At 40.1% G+C, this 21,639-nt stretch overlaps 1 protein-coding gene across 12 annotated transcripts in view; it reads left to right on the top strand.

Annotated features, from left to right (window-relative positions):
• rbm47 (RNA binding motif protein 47) overlaps positions 1-21,639 on the top strand; it is a 33,694-nt gene that overhangs the window by 8,016 nt on the left and 4,039 nt on the right. For 5 of the 12 annotated variants that reach the window (XM_034858524.1, XM_034858485.1, XM_034858517.1 and 2 more), the window contains 5 exons: positions 16,529-17,396; positions 17,529-17,856; positions 18,322-18,345; positions 18,825-19,034; positions 20,794-20,984. In XM_034858524.1, coding sequence (XP_034714415.1) covers positions 16,560-17,396; positions 17,529-17,856; positions 18,322-18,345; positions 18,825-19,034; positions 20,794-20,984 — 1,590 coding nt within the window. In that variant the 5' untranslated portion in view covers positions 16,529-16,559. Of the gene's footprint in view, positions 1-5,951; positions 6,190-12,873; positions 12,997-16,528; positions 17,397-17,528; positions 17,857-18,321; positions 18,346-18,824; positions 19,035-20,793; positions 20,985-21,639 lie in introns of those variants that run through there. The other 7 variants (XM_034858503.1, XM_034858510.1, XM_034858532.1 and 4 more) reach the window with 7 other exon arrangements.

Genomic DNA, 21,639 nt, shown 5'->3' with positions numbered 1-21,639 from the left:
GTGTGTGTGTTTGTGTGTGTGTGTGTGTGTGTGTGTGTGTGTGTGTGTTTGTGTGTGTGTGTGTGTTAGAGAACAATTCGCCTTTCAAGGAAACAAGTGATGGTGAAAATTGCTGGTTTAAGTTTGCCAGAAGATAAAATGTCTGTACATTTAGAACATACGTACATGGGTGTTGATGAAGGAGACATTGCAATTACAGTACAGTTGTCTCTTGTAATAACAGATTGCCCTTCCAATTAATAATGACATGCTTCATGCAAAAAGAAAAAGGGTTTGTCAGAAGCTTTGATTGAATAGCATTCATTTACGGTAGGCGTGGAAAGAATGGATGCCAGATTTGGCATGAACGCACCTTTAAAGGATATAATAAAGGTGGTTTCAGATGCAGTTAGACAATCCAACGAGCACACAGTGTATAACACAGACACCTTTAGACCAGGGAAAATTAGGAGTTTAGTTTTTTATTAGAAATTACTTTTTTTATCATTGTGTGGAATGCTTCAGATGAGTATTTACAGGACAAATCATCTGTAAATGTTTCCTGTAAAAAAATATACAGTACATTATGCAGAATTAGCGCTATGATGAGGGTCTTATTGTTTAATGTAGTTGTGGCTGTAATACATGTTCACTTTTCACTCAGCAGCTTTACTGGTGAAATATGACAATGCACTTGACAAAGCTTCAAAACATAGATGGATAAATTATTTTTTGTCCTTTTCTGAGGAAATGTGTTGCCACAGTCTGTACAAAGCCTCCCATCAATACATTATACCACAACATGACTACAATAAAGACATCAGATACATCCACATGTTCATATACGTGCCTATACTCATAGCACCTACACGTGAAGGAAAAAAGGAAGTGCTTAGGACAAGCCGGACCCTTGACATGATCAAAGAGGAGAGCTAGAAGCAAAACACAGATGAACACACTTGAATTGTCCATTGCTTTTTAAAACAGCATGCATATATATATATATATATATATATATATATATATATATATATATATATATATATATATATATACATATATAGACACTTAAAATAGAAGGCATACTTTTTTAATAATTTATTAATTCACACAACCACACACACAAACACACACACACACACACACACACACACACACACACACACACACACACATAGGCCTAAATACAGATGCAGTGTGTTTGATATGATGTCAGAGCGAGGGGGCTGCCTCACAGGATTGCGCCCCAAGTAGTTTGGGATTTGGTGCCTTGTTCAAGGGCACCTGTCCAGCTACCAGTCCACACTCCATACTTGGTCCGTACAGGGACTCGAAGCGGTGACCCTCCGGTTCCCAAGCCAAGTCCCCCATGGACTGAGCTACTGCCGCCACTGACGGCATGCTTAATAACTCCAATGTTCACCTTTCTTGATTGTCAGCGTTGTTGAAAGAGAGAGCAGTCACACATGTTGACGTTACAATGGTTACTGCGGTTACTGACATTATAATGGGTGGCTTCACTGTGGTTAGAAGTCATGAGGATGACTGTTTTTCTTTTTTATCCCTTCAAATCTTCTCTTCATCTCTTTCTTTCTTTCTTTCTTTCTTTCTTTCTTTCTTTCTTTCTTTTTTTCTCTCTCTCCCTCTCTCTCTTTCTTTTTTTCGTTCTCTTTCTCTCTCTTTTTCTCTCCTTCCTTACCCGTTCTCCTTGACCTTGGCAGTGATTGTAGCACCTAAACATACAAAGGCCCTGTGCTGCCATTGGGTAATGACAAGCCACATGACTGGAGTGTCAGCTGACAAAATTCTAGGCAAAAGGGAAAACTTGTTTCATCAGGATGGAAGGAAAAAAAATTAGAACTTTACTGTTAGATCTTGTGTGTGTGCATGCGCACGTGTGTGCATGCGGTCTTGTTTAACTGTATTTGTGGGTTCCAAAAACCAGGAATACAGTATACTTGTGGGGTCCCAACAGCTTTATGGGGCCAATATGTTGGCTTAAGACTTGGTTTTAGGATTAGAGGGTTAGAATCAAGTTGTGTTAGGATGAGGGTAAGGGTTAAGGTTAGGCATTTAGTTGTGATGGTTAAGGTTAGGGTAAGGGGCTGGGGAATGCATTGAATGACGGGTCCCCACAAAGATAGTGTCACGCACTAGTTGTGTGTGTGTGTGTGTGTGTGTGTGTGTGTGTGTGTGTCTGTGTGTGTGTGTGTCTGTGTGTTTGGGAGGGCAATGCTCTCGTTTTGTGCTGAGTCATGTTTTGTCAATCATAAGTGGGACACTGGGATTGGTTGACAGTAGTGACAGGATGTGAGGTGACCCTTTAAGTGAGGAAGTGCTACAAATCAGAACAGAGCCAGGCAAACGTGCAGTTGCACTGTCTGAAGATTTTTAGGCAGAACAGCTATTTTTTACTCAACGTTGGACAGCTTAGAGTGAGGTCAGCTAAAGCTGATCAGTCAGAAGAAACTGTCAGATCAGATTCAAATACTTGAGTCTTTACATTTCATTTTATTTTCAACACTTGAAAAAACAACACTTATGCTGTTTGATTGAAAAGAAAAAAAGATGCTTCTAAAAATGTCAGAGAGGAGCAGGGCATTACAGTGAATAATTGTGTTTCTTAATACATTTTTTACATTTAACAATAGTTTTGAAGGTTCCATTAAATTAGTCTTCAAGTTTTGTGAGCTGGTTTAGTTTCAATTTCTGTTTTGTGGAAGTGAAACAGCTCACATTATCTTTTGTTTCAGTTTTAGTTATAGGTAAATTGTTAGTATCCCAATCTTAATAAGACCCGCACAAGGACCCTGTAATTTGCATTAAAAGACAAACACTTTCATATTGTTTTTTATGTTGTATTAGTTGTAGTCTTAGGTCTCACTACTAACTCTGAATAATATTTCAATTCACAAAAGTAGCTTTGTATTTTTGTTTTAAAGTGAAATAGAAGGAAAAAAGGATACAGAAGTAAACAGAGATGTTAAAAGGTTGGTACAGACAGACAGACAGACAGACAGACAGAAAAAAACAGAAGGTTAATGGTCCAAACCAGAGCAAAGCACAATCAGACAGACACTCATGTTTAAAGTGTTTCTTTTTTAACCTTATTTCTGAGGCTTTTCCATTTATTGGATATGACAGGGGAAAGACAAGACAGGAGGGAGAGAGTGAGGGGACGACACGCAGCAAATGGTGGCAGGTCCGATTCAAACCTCTGTTAAGGAGTCAGCCTACATGGGGCGTACACTCTATTTGGAGAGCTAGATGTCACCACTTATTTGAAGTGATACGACTCTGCCCATCGATAATGTTTAACTTAATACTAAAATTGCACACGTTCTAAAAATGTAGTGCTGATGCCTTGTAGAACATAATACGTTTTTTTGGTCAAACAGGACACATTTCATTAACACAGTGTGTCAACGTTAAGTCAGTAAGTTGCTATGACCCACATCTTAATCATTTTATAAACAGAATAATCAGTTTGAAGGGCAACTGATACCAAGTGGAAACTGACATAGCATGAGAATGTGTGTGTTAACAGGCATGTGTGAGAGAGACTGACACCCATGTCCATATAGAAACCTTCAGAAAATAAACATTTTTTAGCAATATATCTACCAGTATTATTATTTTTATTATTTATTGCACAAACAAATATTGTGTGATTAAGTTTTGGTCTGTAGGACAATAAATGCTCATTTTAAAGATGACAAGAACAGACAATACAAACTAACGGTGAGTTTTGAACATCATTAAAATCGTTAAAATTAGTCAAAGGCAAGGACAATTTATTTATAAAGCACATTTCAGACATGGAGGAAGCTCAAGGTGTTTTAAGGACACAGGTAGGAATAATAAAGTTTAAAGTGCAATTTCAGTAATGTATTCATGGACATAAAAGTCTTTAGCCTGTTTAAAGATTTTTTACTGTTGGTGCAAATCTGCTTTTCTGGCAGTTTGACTGAGAAAAGTAAAAAAATAAAAGGTAATATATACTGTATATATACACTTAAAATCCCACCATCTTTGTGTATCTCTGCAAACATGCACAGCTATACTATTTGATACTGATATCCATGAAAGTGTGCATCTGTGTATCTATTACTCTCACTTCAGTTGGCAACAAGTTGGCAGACACAAACCCAGAAGACTCTTGTTCAGACGTTAACACCTTACCATCTGTCTCAGTGACCATTGTAAAGCTAAATATGTGCAGCTTCTTACGGTTGGGTTCATTTCAGACCAGTCAGGCCAGTTGTCCTGCATGTCTCTCTGTCTGTCTCCATGGCTGTCTTAAACCACTATCTTAAGTGCATGACTCATGACTTTATCAGAATCCCATTGTTGGATTGTGTTTTACGTAACTACTAACTACTGTTAGTTACTTTGCCTTTATTTGGTGTCTTTCCACTTAAACACATCAGCTGTCTGAGGAGGAACATCTCCCTTTAAGCAGTATTTAAACATTTTCACAAATCAGAATCATATTTATTTCCAAGTAGATTTTTATATCACAAGTAATTTATGTTAGGTGCATAATATAAACATAAGACAAAATAACAAATATAACTTTTTCCTTGCTTTGGGAACTATTTTGCTGTACAAACAAAATTGTCTTCACTTGATTTGATATGTGTGTGCATGAGAGAGTGTGTTTGTGTGATCCAGTTTGCTGGTAATAAAGTCATCTTGATCTTTGAATCAGGCACTCATCCACCTTTAAAGTAGGTTTATTGCTGCAAACGGCCTTCATTCAAGCTTATTGCACCCTATTGGGGGAAGAGAATACTGTGTGTGTGTGTGTGTGTGTGTTGCCAAATGGCAAGAATCAGTGATTGCATGTCCTTCCTTAACAGAGTCATTGGTTAATGTGTCACTTGTACAATAGCGCACACACACACACACACACACACACACACACACACACACACACACACACACACACACACACACACACACACACACACACACACACTTGTGCTTGAACAGAACGACCCTCATCTGATGAGAGTATGTAGGCCTTGTTCTCCCTTTTAGGGTTGTTTAAAGTTATGTAGCCTACACAAAAATTAAAGCTTATTAGCGCCAGCTGAAACTACATCTGTCTGGTCCTGCTAACACCATGATCTACAGCCAAGTAACACATTTGGCCACAACTCTGATAAACAATTATGATTCCCGATTTTAAGTCTATATTGACCTACAAGTTCTTTTTTTCTGATATGCCTGAAGATATACAAAAAAGTAACAAGAGACCATCTCATGATTAGATCACACTGACCACGCCATGTTGTTCCAGGATCCCTCAATCTAGTGCCACCACCAGGTCAAATGTGGTAGTTTGTCCAAAACTTTGGTTTATGACCAAATACCTCCAAACGCAATTACATTCCTGTCAGCCTCAACTGTACTTTAATTGTAGTGCAAATTAACAAATGTTAGCATGCAAGCAGGTTAAACTAAGATGGTGGACATTGCAAACATTAGACCTGATGAACGCAGCACGTTAACATGTTAACATTGTCATGTAGGGCATGTTAGCAGATGTAAGCATGCTGATGTTAACATTTAGTAGCACAAAGCACCTTCTTTTTTTAATGCCTTTATTAGAGGGACGCGGATATAGACTCAAAGTCTTTTTTTAGAAATATTTTCTTCAGCATTAATCTTTAGTGTTTGAATTCTGTTTCAGATTATTGTTATTTTCTGGAGTGGTCTATTCTATTTCTGCAAACATGTCTGGCAAGTTAAACACAAGCTCATGACTTTTCCTTGATTGTTGTCAATCATCAGCTATCGTCACACCCTCTGCCCTTTTATCCCTTACCTTTCCCCTTTGTCTTATTCCTTATCAGCTAAGAGAGAGAGAGAGAGAGAGAGAGAGAGAGAGAGAAAAGGATTGAAGGAGTGAGGAAAAAACATGGGGGTTACCTGTGCTGAGTGGCCCCACCTCTCTCTTCTGGTCATTGCGTAAACACTAAACCACCTTTGCTTACCTCCACACTCAAACACCCAGACGCAGGCAGGCAAGGAGACTTTCTTACTGCTGCAGCCTGTCAATATCAAAGAAGAGTAAGTCGACAGCGAGAATATAGTTAGACCTAAGTGTGATTGTTCAAAGTGACTTCAAAAAACAAAACACATCTTCATCTACATCTTCTCAACCTACTCAACGATATCTACCCTCCTCAGTTTGGGATACAGGTACTGTGTTAATATTTCTCTTTTTGTTGATCTCTTTACTGAAAACATCTGTTGTTTAAGTCACTTTAAAACGTGTCATCACTTTTTATAGTTGCGTCACTTTGTCATTTCAACATAAAAAAATGATCTCTTTTGTCCCTCAAAAATCTTGATCATGTAGTCTCGAAAAATCCAATAACCAAGCTTGGGAGCAAAATTTTGCAATTCTGAAACTGTTGGGTAACTCTTTGAGAGATTATATATAGTAAAAATGCTGGGAAGTACTTTTGTTTCACATTCTGACACTCTAGGACAAGACCTTACAGTCTTCTGATGGTGTTTGTCTTGTTGCCAATGTTCTCTTTTCTCATTTGGCTAAATAAAATCTGGCATTCAGCGTCCTCTGGATAGAGTTATGAGACTTCCTAGTTTCACTGCTTTATCAGACTAAAAATCATTGGAAACAAACAACAAAGGCACTTAAACCAATCAGGGATTGAAATGGAGATCAAGATGTCCTTACAATGAAACCTGCGGAACCTGCATGGCACTGTATGTGTGTGTTTTTAGGGTAGGGGGAAAAATGCTTCAGTGACTGCATGGAGAGACTGTTATGTTATTATATACCATAGACTTCCGGGTTCTCTGTCATATAATATGTGGACTTTTACCCTAGTGATGCTGTTTGTTTTGTGTGTGTACGTGTGTGAGAAAGAGACAGAACAACCAGCGATCAGCTGCTAAATTTCATTCATTTGAGTCGCATTCAAGGCCAAACATGCAGAGAAAAATTACAACATTCAGTTTTAATGATTTAGTTACATTTAAAAGAAAATGATCATACTGATATAAATGTTGTTTCAGTTGCATATTTATGCAATTCTGCCACTGTGGGAGTTTGACACACTCTCTTTACTGTGTTTGTCGAGGTTGGTCATGATTGTGAATATAAAAGTGTTCATGAAGAGATTAGCTCTTTGGTAAGCCTGTGTAAAAGTAAAAGAGAGAAGGATGCTAAAAATAAATGAATAAAGTCCTTCAAAACATACAACTATATAGGTAGTTTATTCCTTTCCTTCTTACATGACCCAGGGTAGCGTTTCAAAAGTATCGCTGCTAGCAGCGGCAGGAAATAGGACAGAAAGTAAGATTTTCCATCTTCATCTAAACCAGAGAACAAAACGGTTGTGGCGTTATTGTTGTGAGACGATTGCAGTGTGGTTACAAAGCACAAAACTACTTGGTAAGTTTAGAAAATATTATGGTTTGGGTTACATTACGTTACTTCACATCCGGTTATGCCCGTAAAGCAGACTGTGACACAATTTGTTTGTTTCATTTGAGTCAAGGTTTTTCAGTTGGAGGGCAGGCACCAATATCACTAACTCTCCATTTGCCTTATATCTTGCCCACACACACACGGGGGGCCACTAAAGCCTTTATCACGAGTGTGTGACACTGTCAACGTCAGTAGTAATTGTCTGAAACAATGTCTGCTATGGCCTTGAACAGGCTAGCTGATTAGCCTGAGGAATGTGTTTGCCTAAGGAAGCAAAGCCCCTTTCAGCTAGCGCTAAAGCTAAAGCAGCTCTTCTGATTAGGACTATGAAGCTGTGTGAGAGAACATATGTGGCAATATTTGGTTTTAGCTGACTTTACTTGTCTGTCATGCTTTTAAATTAAGATTGAATCCAAACTGAACCCGTCTGTTTATAATAAGTGCATTAGTAAAAAGTTGAAACAGTCATTATCAATGATCATTCTGTTATTTAAGTTGAAAAGAAAATGTGAAGACGCAGGCTCTTTGTTAAATCACTTAACATCATAGTGTTTCAGTAAAAATGTGACGATCCTGAATGCAGGGGGCTCTCAGAGTAAATGAACTGGAATCATCCCTCCAAGATGAAGTTAGGGTGGACTGAGGGCTGTCCCTTACACACTCCATCTGACCTTAAATTATGCAGGCCAGTTTCTCTTGGGCTTTTTAGTTTTGAGGGAGGCCCGGTCCCTTCCTCTGTGTTCCTTAGCTCTCTCTGGCTGCTTTCCATCTGGTCTTGTCCTCCTCACCCTGTTTCCCCCTCCCTGCTGCTCTTCTTTAAGCTTGAGTGAACCATAGGAATGAGTGTGACAGGTACATGGATAGAAGGAAAGAAACAAGACTAGGTTGTTGTTGTTTTTTTGCGTGCTAAAAGGAAGAAATTTGTCATTGTCATTGGTTTGCATGTGCACAGTCTGCTTTTAAAAAGGGCATATTTAAACACATTTACATACAAACACAATAGAAGCTACATTAATAGGAGCACCAGATATTTGATGGTGAAGACTGAATAAAGGTTTAATCGATGTACCAGGGCTGGACCACGTATGGTCAGTATGCTAGATTGTTGTCAAATTGTTACAAAGATAGTAATCGGTGTCTATAATGTGAATTCCTGGACAAATGTCAAATGACATGTTGAGCCACGTTTGAGTCAAATAATAAAGGACTGCTTTAATTTAATAAATTCAACAATATGATCATGCTATTTTCAAAAATGTGTTGTTCAATTTGACCAGACCTAGGTGACAATTATGAACATGCCCACAGCCTCAAATGTTGGTCTGCAGCATTTATAAATGGACAAATTTACTACCACCTGACAACTTTATTGCTTACCGGTATTTCTTCTATGCTCTGACTGCCAGCTTCTGTCTACTCTGAGCGTATCCACCATCACTCTCTCTGTCGCTCAACTACACAGTTGCTACGCTCTAACACACCCCCTAAATCTCTTAAATGAGGCTTTCTGGGTCGAGCTTTGTAGATAGAGCAAAAAATGGGGTGCACAGCACCAACTGCATTGAGCAAGTGGATCAGATGAGTTATCCATGGCACAGATGTCACCAGCAGAAACACACTTGCACCCATTACTATTAATAAGCAACAGCTAATGAGGAAAACATTACTTTAACATTCAAATGACCAATGGTGTAATTTAATTACCCACTCAGTATTTGATAATCACCTAGAAGATTTTTGGAAAGAAAGTTTAAACATTTGAAATAAACAGGAGTCCTGTTTGTGGGTGGTGGCAAATGTAACTCCAAAATTCACTCTCCTTTTTGCTCTGTTTTTGGTCACCACCAACTCTTGAAAATAACATCTGGTTTGGTGCAGAGCAGGTAGTATATCACAATTGGATTTAAGAGATCTTTCTCGGAAAACAGTTGCCTGCTGCTATAAGAGCAGTGAGAGTTGACCAAAACCTTAAAAACAATTAAACTCTCTAAGCTCCAAAAAGCTGAAGGGAGCTGCAGATTCAGGTGATAATTCTCTGTAGGTTCATCACTTCAAGCAAGCTCCTTTTTTGTCACATTGTTATCAAATTATCATTTGATACATTGTTATTAAAACGTTGATTCTAGCTGGTGTTGAGTGACTTTGAAGTGAATGTCCTGAAAGATATTGAAACGAAAAAAGTTTGATAAATTGATCTGGGTGCGTATCAAGGAAAGTAGATGAAAAGATCAAGATCTCACTTTGTGTTCTGGACATTGTGACAAATATTTTTCACAACTGTATAACATTTTACAGACCAATGATTCAAGAAGATTAACAATTACAAATGTAGTTGTTAGTTGCAGTCCTAATGTTTCTTTCTAAACTACTGTATAGGACTGTGTCTTGGTGATATATTGAATTCCGTATGCAATGACACATCATTAAGGGACAGAAAACAGACATCTTAAGACTCCAGGATAATGCAGCTTTCCTCACTGTGACTGAATGCTTCATCCTGCTTCATCCTGTCTTAGTCAGCATGCTGACAGTTGAACTTGGTGAACCACAGTGTGAGGACATCATGTGTCCTGAAGGGTCAGCCATAGTTCTTACTTCTCTTCTGTCAAGTTCATTGTTTCACTCAACTGTGGTCATTTACTGCAGCTGACATTGACAATGCACGCATGCAGGAGACACTGGGACTACGTTTCCTTTTTGTTGCTTTATGTCTATAGTCAGCAAACAACTCTTTCTAATATTTTCCTGCTTCACGTTTCAAGGATAAGAATCATGTTAGTATTTTTTAGACACAGTAAAGTTGTGTAAACTACCTGAAACAATAAAGAAGTTGGAGATACCAAAAATCCCAGCAGGAAGCTTTTGTCACGCAGTTTGTCAGTTTCTGCACTTGTCTGAGAGGAACTGCTTCCAGGAAAACACAGCGTGGGACTAAACACTGTGGTGTGGTACTCCTCCAGGTTGTATTGCTTAACAGAAATAAACAGCAGGACCTCTGTACTTGTGACACGCTACTCATTTACTTGGGTGACTTGATAAGAGAGGGCAGTCATACGGGCTCTCCAGCCAAGATACTGATTACCAGCACTGCTTTGTTGCTGACTTTCCTGCTTATTCACATTTATGTGTGTGTGTTTGTGTGTGTGTGTGTGTGTGTGTGTGTGTGTGTGTGTGTTTCAGCTTGAACCCAGAGTCAGTTGCAAAGTTCTAAAAGACAAAATATACAGTACAATTCATTAAAAAATATAAGTCAGATTTCTAGTTGGCAATTTGTAGTTGGCTATATTATATATTTCTTATTGTCATTAACAAGTAGCGTTTGCTAGAAACTACAGCCCTCAGCCATTTTAGGAATTCACTGAGTCTGTTTTAAAAATGAAAATATGTATTTGTGACCCAAAGTGTGTCTCCACATTGGCTTCGGTCTGAGAGCCACAGACAGGGTAGGGAATTTGTTGACATTTAGAAAAACGCCATAACGCCAGTCCTTCAATATTTTCTCATTTTATCTATTCTTTTATATTTAATTTTAAACCACTGACAAATCTAAACCTGATCAAACCTGAAGCCGTAGGTGTATGTGGCTTGAGGTTTTATGGTGTCTTTGTGTGTCGACAAATGATTTTGTGAACATGTACAATGATTAAGGGGCAAGAGGCCCTAGGTAAAGGTTTTTCAACATTTCCCGGGGTTTACTAGTGGGGTTCAACGGTTAACCGTTGACCTGATGGACTGTGCGGTCAGTCACCAGAACACCTGAGGCCTTTGAGGTGTGTCTGAGTCCTGATTGGCTCTCACTAACGACTGGCAGTTAATCTTTGATTTAGATTGACCCCCTAGTTCAGAGGAAGGCCTGATGTTACTGATCTGTGATTCTGCTCCCTACCAATCTGCACTTTTCTATCTTTTCCACACATACTATTAAATGCATATTTGTACACACACAAAAACACACACACACACACACACACACACACACACACACACATCTTTACGGGCACACCTTTTCTGTATAATTCATTTTCATTTCACTACTTGCAAGGCATGGTAATGGATTTGACAGTTTTTTAATGGGTAGGTGATTAAAGGTGCTACAGTCCATGTGTAGCTCTCTATCATTTGTGCTTTAATCTCTTATTTTTTGTCTATCCATCATTCTCTGATCTTTATGCTAAATAGACTTCCTTCTTGCCTGTTTACTCAGTTGTTAAGGAGTGGGGCTGGTTTCAATAGCAGTTGAAACTCAGCGCACTTTTGACCACACACTATGACTTTCATCTCCCTCTCCCTCTCACCCCTTCTGCTCTCTCTGTCCCTCACTCCCTCTCTTTTTGCTCTTTTTTAGAACCCTGAGAGGAGTTTTAAGACAGAAACTCTCAGAGTGGGTGACATTCTCTCATCTGGCTGTTTTTCCCTCTGTCCACTCTCTATCTGCTCTCTTGACTGCTCAGGAAGGTGTGTGTTGTTTGCTTAAGTTGAGCTGTGCTAGGAACATGTTCACCGTTGTTATGTACAAAAAACCCACACACGACACACACAGACACAGTTCTAGTCTTGTGCTGACATTACATAAATCACTTTCGTCAGGAGTTCCAAATGTCCGCTCGGAGTAAGACAACAACATGAGGAAGTTTGAATGTTTCCTGCCGTTTTTTCAATTTTTGCAACTCTAAGCACAAAACCCTTAAAACCCATGAGAACTACTTTTCCCATCTGACAGGGGTTGAAACGAATAGTGGCAACAACAGTCACAGTAAAAGATAATGGAACAGTGACTAGAAATTGTAGTTTGTAGTAGTTCATGGCATAGCTTGTCACTGCACAGCCTTACAAGGCACAGCAGGACGTAGCAGGGTACGGCAGAGCGTAGCAGGATGTAACAGGGCATCGCAGGACGTCGAGCAGCACCACTACAACAGCTGCAACCATGATTTTGGAGCCTCCCCGATTCATGGAAACATGCTGGGGGGAAAAGAACAAGAACTCTAGGGAATGACTCCGCGGGGCTGGGTTAGTAACATTTCTGGGACATGGATGCACACAAATGGAAAGATAAAGGAGTGTGTGTCTTTCAGTGTGTCAAAAGAAGTCCTCCTGCAGTCTACTACTATTACAGCACAAGTAAGAGAGACGGGGTAAAGAGAGGAGCCTGGTCGGGCTGTACTGCCCTGCCTCTTTTTAGTTTTATGACATCATTGATCACATGATAAATTAATCTGAAGACTATGAAGAGAAGCAGAGAAGAGAAGGAGTAAAATTGTGGTTAATTACACACTTACTTTTACATGTAAATAACTTTCCACCAATCAAAAATTGGGCTAGGACCCTCCCACAGACACACACACTCACCCAAAGCTGTTTTTACTCCACCCTCACCAGCCCTCATGCTTGCAGCTTTGGCTCAGTGTGTGTGTGTGTGTATGTGTGTGTGTGTGTGTAGAGGAGGCTGGCCTCTGTGCTCTGTGCCCTGCTGTACCTGTCTCTTATGGAGGTGGACTAACACTCCCAGAGCAGGCGGCCAAGCAGCGGAGCTCTGTGAAGCAACAGGGGTAGCTATATCCTCCCATCTGACCGCTCTCTGCTTCTCCTTCCTCTTCTATTTTCCACCAACACCCTTCTGCTGTGATATCCTCCTCAATATGTCTGCATTGTTTAAGTCTCACTTCCCTCTCTCTCTCTGATCCTTTAACCTCGAATGCCATGTTTTGTGTCACTGTAGACTGTAAAGATTACTATTTAACAATTCATTCTATGAAGTTGTCTAAAATTTGACGGCAGGTTTGAAAAGTACATGCATGACTCAGCTGATGTTATATTATTATCTACCGGGTGTGTGTTATGTGCTAAAACAGCAGGATTGGAATGGAAATTGTTGATGTTTCATTGATTCTCTTCTGCTGCATGTGACGGGGTTTTTAGGGGCTGCTGGGAAGTTGTGTCCATGTGTGTGTGCATACAGTTAAGATGGCGGCTTCCTTAGGCCTATTTTCTCCAGTACACTGGATCAGTGTCACTCAGGATAGAACAGCAAACTAAGAGATACATTGTTCTTCACTGTGTACTGAACACACTCGGTTTTTCTTTGCTGCATAATCTGCAATATATTGGTAGCCAAAGAAAGTTTTGTTGGCTTAAAAACTTCTGAACAAGAAGAACACATAACATCAGTGTTATTTTAATGTCAGGTCGGTGACATAAACAATGAAATGTTCTTCCTCTTAAAAGCTACAAGGAACTTTAATAATCCCATGCCTCATTTGCTCATTTGAGGAAAAAGATGAAATGGCCAGCAGTAGTCAATATGTGTTCATGGTATAATCTGGAGGAAGCCAGTAAAATCCATTTTGTCTGCTCATAAAGCAATTCAGTCACCAATAAAATGCTGTTAATAGCTAGAGAATCAGGTGCTTCTATCAATCATAAACACAATGTAATGTACAACAGCTCCACAGCCATAACTGGAACACTTTAAACCGGCAGGTTGGCATTGTGTTACCCAATCAAATCCTTGATCTTTAACTTAATTTGCAGCGTGCAGGCCAGCTAGCTCTTCCCTCCTGTGAGTGAGTTCACAACCTTTGACCAGGTGAACTTATGTGTCTGAGAATGGCTGTGTAGTTGATGTTTGCCATAACATCTGCTAGCTGTTCCTGTTGTACTTCAACAAAGAAATCCCACATTGCCATTACTTTCCTAAATTCTAATTTCATAATAACTAAGAGTAATAACTAAGACGCCAACTGTAAATCGTTCCTTGTGAGTAAAAGTTGTGATCTGCTTTTGTCACAGTTAATCATCTACCTGACGCTGCCACCAGTCTTGCTCTTTTTCTCTCTCTCTCTCTCTCTCTCTCTCTATCTTAGAAACACACATACACACACACACACACACACACACACACACACAGAAATTATTGTTTTTTGTCACTTTATATCCTTTTCTAGATTTCATCTTTCATGTTGCATTACTTCCATACTTCAGTTTTTCAATTTTACCACCTTTTGTTATCTTAGTTTTTTAGTTAGAGTATCAACCCCCCCCCCCCCCCCCCCCCCCCCCCCCCACACACACACACACACACACACACATACTAATAATAATCATAAGAGCAGATAAGAGCAGCTGTAATAGACTGAGTTTTGCTTCCATTTTGACTTATCAAGGGTTGTGATTTTGTGAGTCCCTTCTAGAATAGGAAAAAATCAGCACAGCAGCGATACACACTGAGAAAGGAATATCTCCAAGTGGTCAAAAGCAGGAAGAAGGTTACCTCAATGCCAAGACTGAACACTGAATGTATTTTTGACTCACACAAACTATCCAGTTAGGTAAAGGAGTTTTTTAAGAGTTATATAAAGTGTCGACCTCACAGTGTCACACGGCTTCTTTTTTTTTTGTTATCGAGCAGAACTCCCAGAGTGAATATTGTCCTCCCTTTGTCATCAGTCTTGCAAGATAAGGCTGATAAGAGATGGAGTCATGTTAGCACTTCACACGATAGAATTAAACAGAGGGAGGGCGCGTTGAGCTGTGGAGAATGAAAGCAACAAAGACATAAGAAATAAAAATCTGTTAATACAGTAAGCTGTTGGGAAAACCTTGAGGTTTTTTTTTTCCTTTTTGAGTGCAATAAAGGGAACTGTATCCTCGCTGAGTAGAATCAGAATGCATTTCTGCAGACTAGATGTCCGCATAACTCAAAATTTATGTTTTTTATTAATCTAATGTCATCTTGACCTATCACCATAAAGCAACTAACTACTGGCTGAAGATAGAAGGAGGAAATAACATCCTGTCCTTCCCCACTCTTGGTTTTCTTCTTTCTTTTTTTCTCTCTTTGCCCCTCTTTAGACCTTTATTGTCTTGTGTATATATGGATAAATGATTGAATAAATAATTTGCTTCAACCAGAAATATTTATATTTGTATGGTATGTCCACAATACATTTTCTCATGATATTTCAAGCATTTTGTTGTATCAAGAGTGCATTTGCATAATTCTTGGTCCTCTGTGGATGAGTGTGTGCGCTAGGTAATTTTAAGTTCTCCAGCCTTGGGCGAACTAACAAGTGAACAGGTGTGTGTGTGTGGGTGGGAGTGTGGGATATTGGGTCAAGTCAAATGAGTGTGCGCGTTACCATGGTTGCTGGGCTTAGTAGCGTTTTACCTTTGTTGACTGACCTCACCTATTTCTGTCAAAGTCCAGGCAACCTTGTGACGTGTAAAAACGTGTGATTTGCTGCCTCAATGTTGTACCCAGCATGGAGATTTTGGGGATTTAGAAAGGATTTTTCCGTTCTGAATGCTGGCAGTGTTGGAAAATAACAAAGTAAGAGGTTTATGCTTGGGAAGCTGATTTCTGATTGTTCTCTGTTCCTCTTATACGGCGGTAGCTCTTAATGAAGTGGCACACACACACACACATGCATGCACGCACGCACACATGCACGCACACACACTATATAACACTCATGATAAAGGGGTTGAAAGTCCAACACCCTCTTGTGGTGAGTGTGCAATATATCATGTGTTAGACAGATTAATGCAGTGCACAGCTTTTTGTCACAGCATGGAACCAGTGGGGTAATTTTTAGCACAAAATTCCTCATATAGCTTAACTCCAACTTGTCTACCTTACTGCTGATGCATGCATGCACCTGCACACACACACACACACACACACACACACACACACACACACACACACACACACACACAATGAGCATGTGACCTATAGTTGTACTTAGTAAACCTTGAGCTGGAGGTTTCAGGGTTTATAATCCTTCATTCTCTCTGATAGGGGCCAGAGGTCAGAAAGGAACCTAAGAAACGCAACAAAACAAGGTTGTAAAACCACTGATAGGAGAAGGTGCCCTGGGGCCTTATATATGCCTTATTGTCATTGTTCTATCACATTATGTGCCGTAGTTAGTTTTGTTGGTTTTAAAAGACTGCTTCTGAACATTACCATGCTTTTCTCATTGTTCTTCTTCTTCTTTTTCCTGTATACCCTTGGATAGTAGTTGTGGTTGAAACAATTTACTGTAATTTGATAAACCTGTCTCTCTTTGCCCTATTCAGGCCACAGATCTGATTGGATGTTTTTGTCAGAATGACAGCCGAAGATCCTGCTTCCTCCTCGACAATGAGCAACAACGCTGCCCCTGCTACACCCTCCAACCCTGCCGGTGCCTCCCACCACTCTCTTCATGGACAGTTCAACATCCCTGAGGGAGTTGCAGGTGCTCCTAATGAAGCTGCACTGGTGTCCCTGATGGAACGCACTGGCTACAGTATGGTCCAGGAAAACGGTCAGCGTAAATATGGCCCTCCTCCTGGATGGAATGCTGCATCTCCACCACGGGGATGTGAAATCTTTGTGGGCAAGATCCCACGGGACGTTTATGAGGATGAGCTGGTCCCAGTGTTTGAGTCCGTGGGACGCATCTATGAGATGCGGCTGATGATGGACTTTGATGGGAAGAACAGAGGGTATGCATTTGTGATGTACACAGAGAAACATGAGGCCAAGCGGGCTGTGCGCGAGCTCAACAACTATGAGGTGCGGCCCGGGCGGCTGTTGGGCGTCTGCTCCTCCGTGGACAACTGCCGTCTTTTCATCGGTGGCATCCCCAAGACCAAAAAGCGCGAGGAAATCCTGGAAGAGGTCTCCAAAGTGACAGAAGGGGTACTAGACGTGATTGTTTATGCCAGCGCTGCAGACAAGATGAAGAACAGAGGCTTTGCTTTTGTAGAGTATGAGTCGCACCGTGCAGCCGCCATGGCTCGCAGAAAGTTGATGCCTGGGCGTATTCAGCTTTGGGGCCACCAAATCGCAGTGGACTGGGCTGAGCCAGAGATTGATGTGGACGAAGACGTTATGGAGACAGTGAAGATTCTCTACGTCAGAAATCTCATGATGGAGACCAGTGAGGAGATGATCAGACAGGTGGGACAGGCTTAATGTTCAGTTTAGAGGTTTCACAATGCATGCATTTGTTGGGTAAAACACATACCAGATAGGAAGAGGTACTATAGCTTACTATTCTTAATCAATCACCCCTTTATCTCTGTCAAACAGGTGTTCAGCCAGTGGAATCCTGGATGTGTTGAACGTGTGAAGAAAATCCGTGACTACGCCTTCGTCCACTTTACCTCCCGGGACGATGCTGTCATGGCCATGGACCACCTCAATGGCACAGAGGTGGAAGGGTCCTGCATCGAGGTGACACTTGCCAAGCCAGTTGATAAAGAGCAGTACTCGCGCCAGAAGGCCTCCAAGGGAGCTTCTGCCACTCCAGAGCCTACTCAGCAGAGCTACGTCTACCAGTGTGATCCCTATACACTGGCCTACTACGGTTATCCCTACAACACCCTTATTGGACCCAACAGGGAATACTTTGTCAAAGGTTAGTATTCCTTGTTTCTGCTTTTGTACCGGTAAGAGCATTGAGTCAAAGCCACAGTGTTTCTTTGAAAGCCATCTTTTTTTGTAAATGTTGGCGGCAGAAGAAACTCAATGGGCCAATGCACTGCTAATGACATTCAAAATATGCTATTGAAGGAACAATGACAAACACACACCATCAATAGGGAGCTATGATTTTTTGAAATGGTCATGATGACTAAGATAATACTGATTTAATCTTTCATGACTAGAATTTCATTTGATAAAAGTTTTTAAATCTTAACTTGATGAGGGTTTGTGGCTTAAAATCAGAGACTTGTTAAAAAAGCAAAGAAAAAACCAGGTGATGGACTAATGAATGCTAACCCCATTACCTTTGATGTTTGATTATTTATGTTCTTTGGGTGGTAGCAGGAAAATCTATTTGACTTTCAACAATCATTGTGTTTTGGTTTTCTCTCCAAAGGATCCCCAATGATACAGAACAATGGTAATCTCTCACATCCTTATTTCCACTCATTCCTTCAATGAACAATAAGCTTTCTTGCCATGTGACAAACTATATGTTTTCTAACACCATCCTTTTCCCGCTGTGCTGTCACCTCCCATTTCATGCTGGGTTATTGCAGAGATCACAACAAACCTAAAAAGAACTACAAATACTATTTCACAGTGCCATGAACTACATCTAAATAGTCAGAACAGTGTTCAGAATAAAGGCCAAACTTAACTCCAAACAAATCCTGAGCTCATTCAGATGTTGAAAAAACTTTGTAAGGAGATTTCTGCCTTCAATTAGAGCTAAATGACTATTCTTGCTACCCCAGTCCTGATATCTGGAGTGTTCTAACCCCATTATAAAATATTGATTTACGTCTTGCCCTACACAACTTTCAGTACAAGTTGCCCCTACTGCCCAAGTCCTAAACCACAACCCCTGTCATCATATTACTTTAATTGTATTTTAAGCAGGTACTGTGCGAGGTCGTGGTCGTGCTGCTGCAGGTAACCGTACCCCTGGACCACGGGGGTCATACCTGGGGGGTTACTCTGCCGGTCGTGGCATCTACAGCCGCTACCATGAGGGCAAGGCCAAGCAGCCCGAAAAGCCCTATGAGCTGATGCCCAGTCTGGAGCTCGCTGCCTCTGTCAACTCCGTTGGCATCAAACCTGGCACAAGTCAGTGAGATAGATATATACATCCATATTCTTGCCCATCTCAAAAGCCTTTATAAAACCTTCCAGCTCATAATTTTCTGTCTCTCTCTCCTGTGTGGTTTGAGGAACATTTTGTAAATCAAGATTATAGTTGTTGCTGGATGGTCAGGCGCAAAAGGACTTCCTTTCTCTCAACAGCAAATTATAATGTCACTATACATCTGTCCTTTCTAGCATGACCAGAAAGTAACTGCTATGATTTGTTCCTCATTCTGTCCTTTTTCCTCCGTTTAAAAAAATTGGCCTACCTGGTGTTAAGACCAAAAACAGCACTGTGTTAAAAGAACACAAGGGGCTCAAGGTTGGGATCGTACTGTGAGACGGATGCTGAAACACTGCACAGTGGTTTAAAATAGTATTTTATATATATATACATAATAGAAGGATTTCACAATTCTCTAATTTGATACTCTTTTGACACCTCCAATAGAGTGCTTTCATTCAACTGAATGAGGAAGCCATATTTTTCACACAGTGCTGTTGTCTTTCTGCACATGGCCATCATTATGTGGGACCAATGCTTCCAAAATCTTACATTTCCTTTGTACTCTTTTTTTTATGCACTTAACTCCATTTCTTTACTGAAAGGTGGCTGACAGTAAAACAAAAACAAATCTCACAAAAGATTTGCTATATGTATTCACATTGTGAAGTTCTTTTTGGACATCAACTCAACCAGTTTTATTTTCTGTAGGAGCAACGGCTTTAGCTTTGGTAGCGTTACAAGACTTTCAGTAAAGAATGGAGTTGAAATGCAAAACTAAATACACAAATTTAAGATTATTTATCTTCTCTTTACTGTTGTGTCTACTCTATTCTGATCACCGAAAAGGATTATACCAGTGTTATGTAGGGTTGCAGCCCGTCTATTTTTGTAGGCATTTAATTGCCATGATCAATCATCATTTTGTTTTGTTTTGTAAATATTAGGTCTACTGTTTAAAACATAGACAGAAATTTTCTTATTTCCCCAAACAGTAAACCCAAACCCAACTAACATCAGGATGAAACAGACATTATAATGATAGAAATGCAAAAAAAAAATAGTAAAACACAAACTGGTGTTATTCTTTGATCTTAAAATGTATTACTAAAGACAAAAGTGACAAAAAGTCTACCAAAATGTTTTTTCATCATAACAACTATTTGCTGTTGAATGTCATGTATTTGGGATCAGAGGTCCATTTCATAACATGGACGTTCTTGATGCTCCTTCTGGAAGGATTTGACTCTAATCTGGAGCTCGGCCTTAGTCTCGAACTGTATGGAATCACAGGATCCCCACCAGATTGAAAAGTCTTTTGTCCATCTGAAACAATGACTGACGTTGTGCTCGCGCGTGTGTGTGTGTGTGTGTGTGTGTGTGTGTGTGTGTGTGTGTGTGTGTGTGTGTGTGTGTGTGTGTGTGTTGGAGCATTAAGGTTAATCCACAGTTGAGCACCATCCTAATCCAAATCACACCTCAACGGCAACTTGTGTAATTTATTTTTTCCCCCTTCTTAACTAAATTGTTTCCTTCAACGTTTACTGCTTTAGCAGTCACTCCTTTCATAGTTTTCAGAATTAAGAATGCATGTTTCTGTTTGAGCATGGGTGCATATGTGCTATTATTTCATACTGTATATTGTGAATGCATACATAACCATCTTTTGCTATAATGTTGTCTGCAGTGGTACCATCTGTTATCCAAGCTCTCATTCTTGTGTCTCTTTATGTTCAGTGGCATTGCCGACTCTGGGTGGGCAGTACTCAGTGTTCAGCACGGCTCCTGCAGCCAAGCTGATGGAGGAGGGAAAGGTGCACACGGTGGAGCACCTTATGAACCCTCTGGCCATGCAACACCCTGATCACACCACCGCTAGTGCTGCTGGAACCGTCATGCCTGCGGTCTCTACCCCTCCACCTTTTCAGGTGTGCATTATGTCATTGTTTTAGGTTTCACAGACACAAGCTTTTTGAATTTGATTCATGCTGATAGATGTAAAATACCCAGTTCCATCGCATGGAATGTTGTTTGATGCTGTAAACAGTTCCCCTATAGGTACTGAATCCTTCAGTATCTATGGATCTGATTTGACACCAAATTCCCCATAAAGCTCCACGGAATTAGCATAACATTAGCAATTTTGCATAAACCTGTTGGAGTCCCAATGGCCTTTTTAAAAATAGTTTCAAATTTGATGCAGCACAACCTAAGATATGGTTTTTTTGTTTCACACAGTCTTTATCTTTGTCAAAACCAAGAACCTACATTACCCACAAAGCAACTCTGTTATGCTTGTAACTGCTAATGTAACATTAACTGTCTAGCCTCAAGCAGAGATAAGGCTAGACAGGGAACTACAGAGGTCTGATAGGCTTACGTCTTTCCACCTCCACATCCCCAGATTGTATTTAAGAATCAAATAAATGTAGTTGAGTAAAACGAACAATTGTTTTGGTGACTGTGAAGGACTGTATTTTTAGGCTGGTCTTTAAAATGCTATGGCCACCAGGGGGCATTGATTAGAATGCAGAATGCTTCTTTTAGGCATTTTATTAGGATTAAGATGTGTGTTTTAGTAAA

The sequence above is a fragment of the Etheostoma cragini genome, chromosome 2 (genome assembly GCF_013103735.1).
Source record: "Etheostoma cragini isolate CJK2018 chromosome 2, CSU_Ecrag_1.0, whole genome shotgun sequence".
NCBI lineage: Eukaryota > Metazoa > Chordata > Actinopteri > Perciformes > Percidae > Etheostoma > Etheostoma cragini.
The sequence above is the reverse complement of the archived record's forward strand: the minus strand, read 5'-3'. Positions and strand labels throughout refer to the sequence as shown.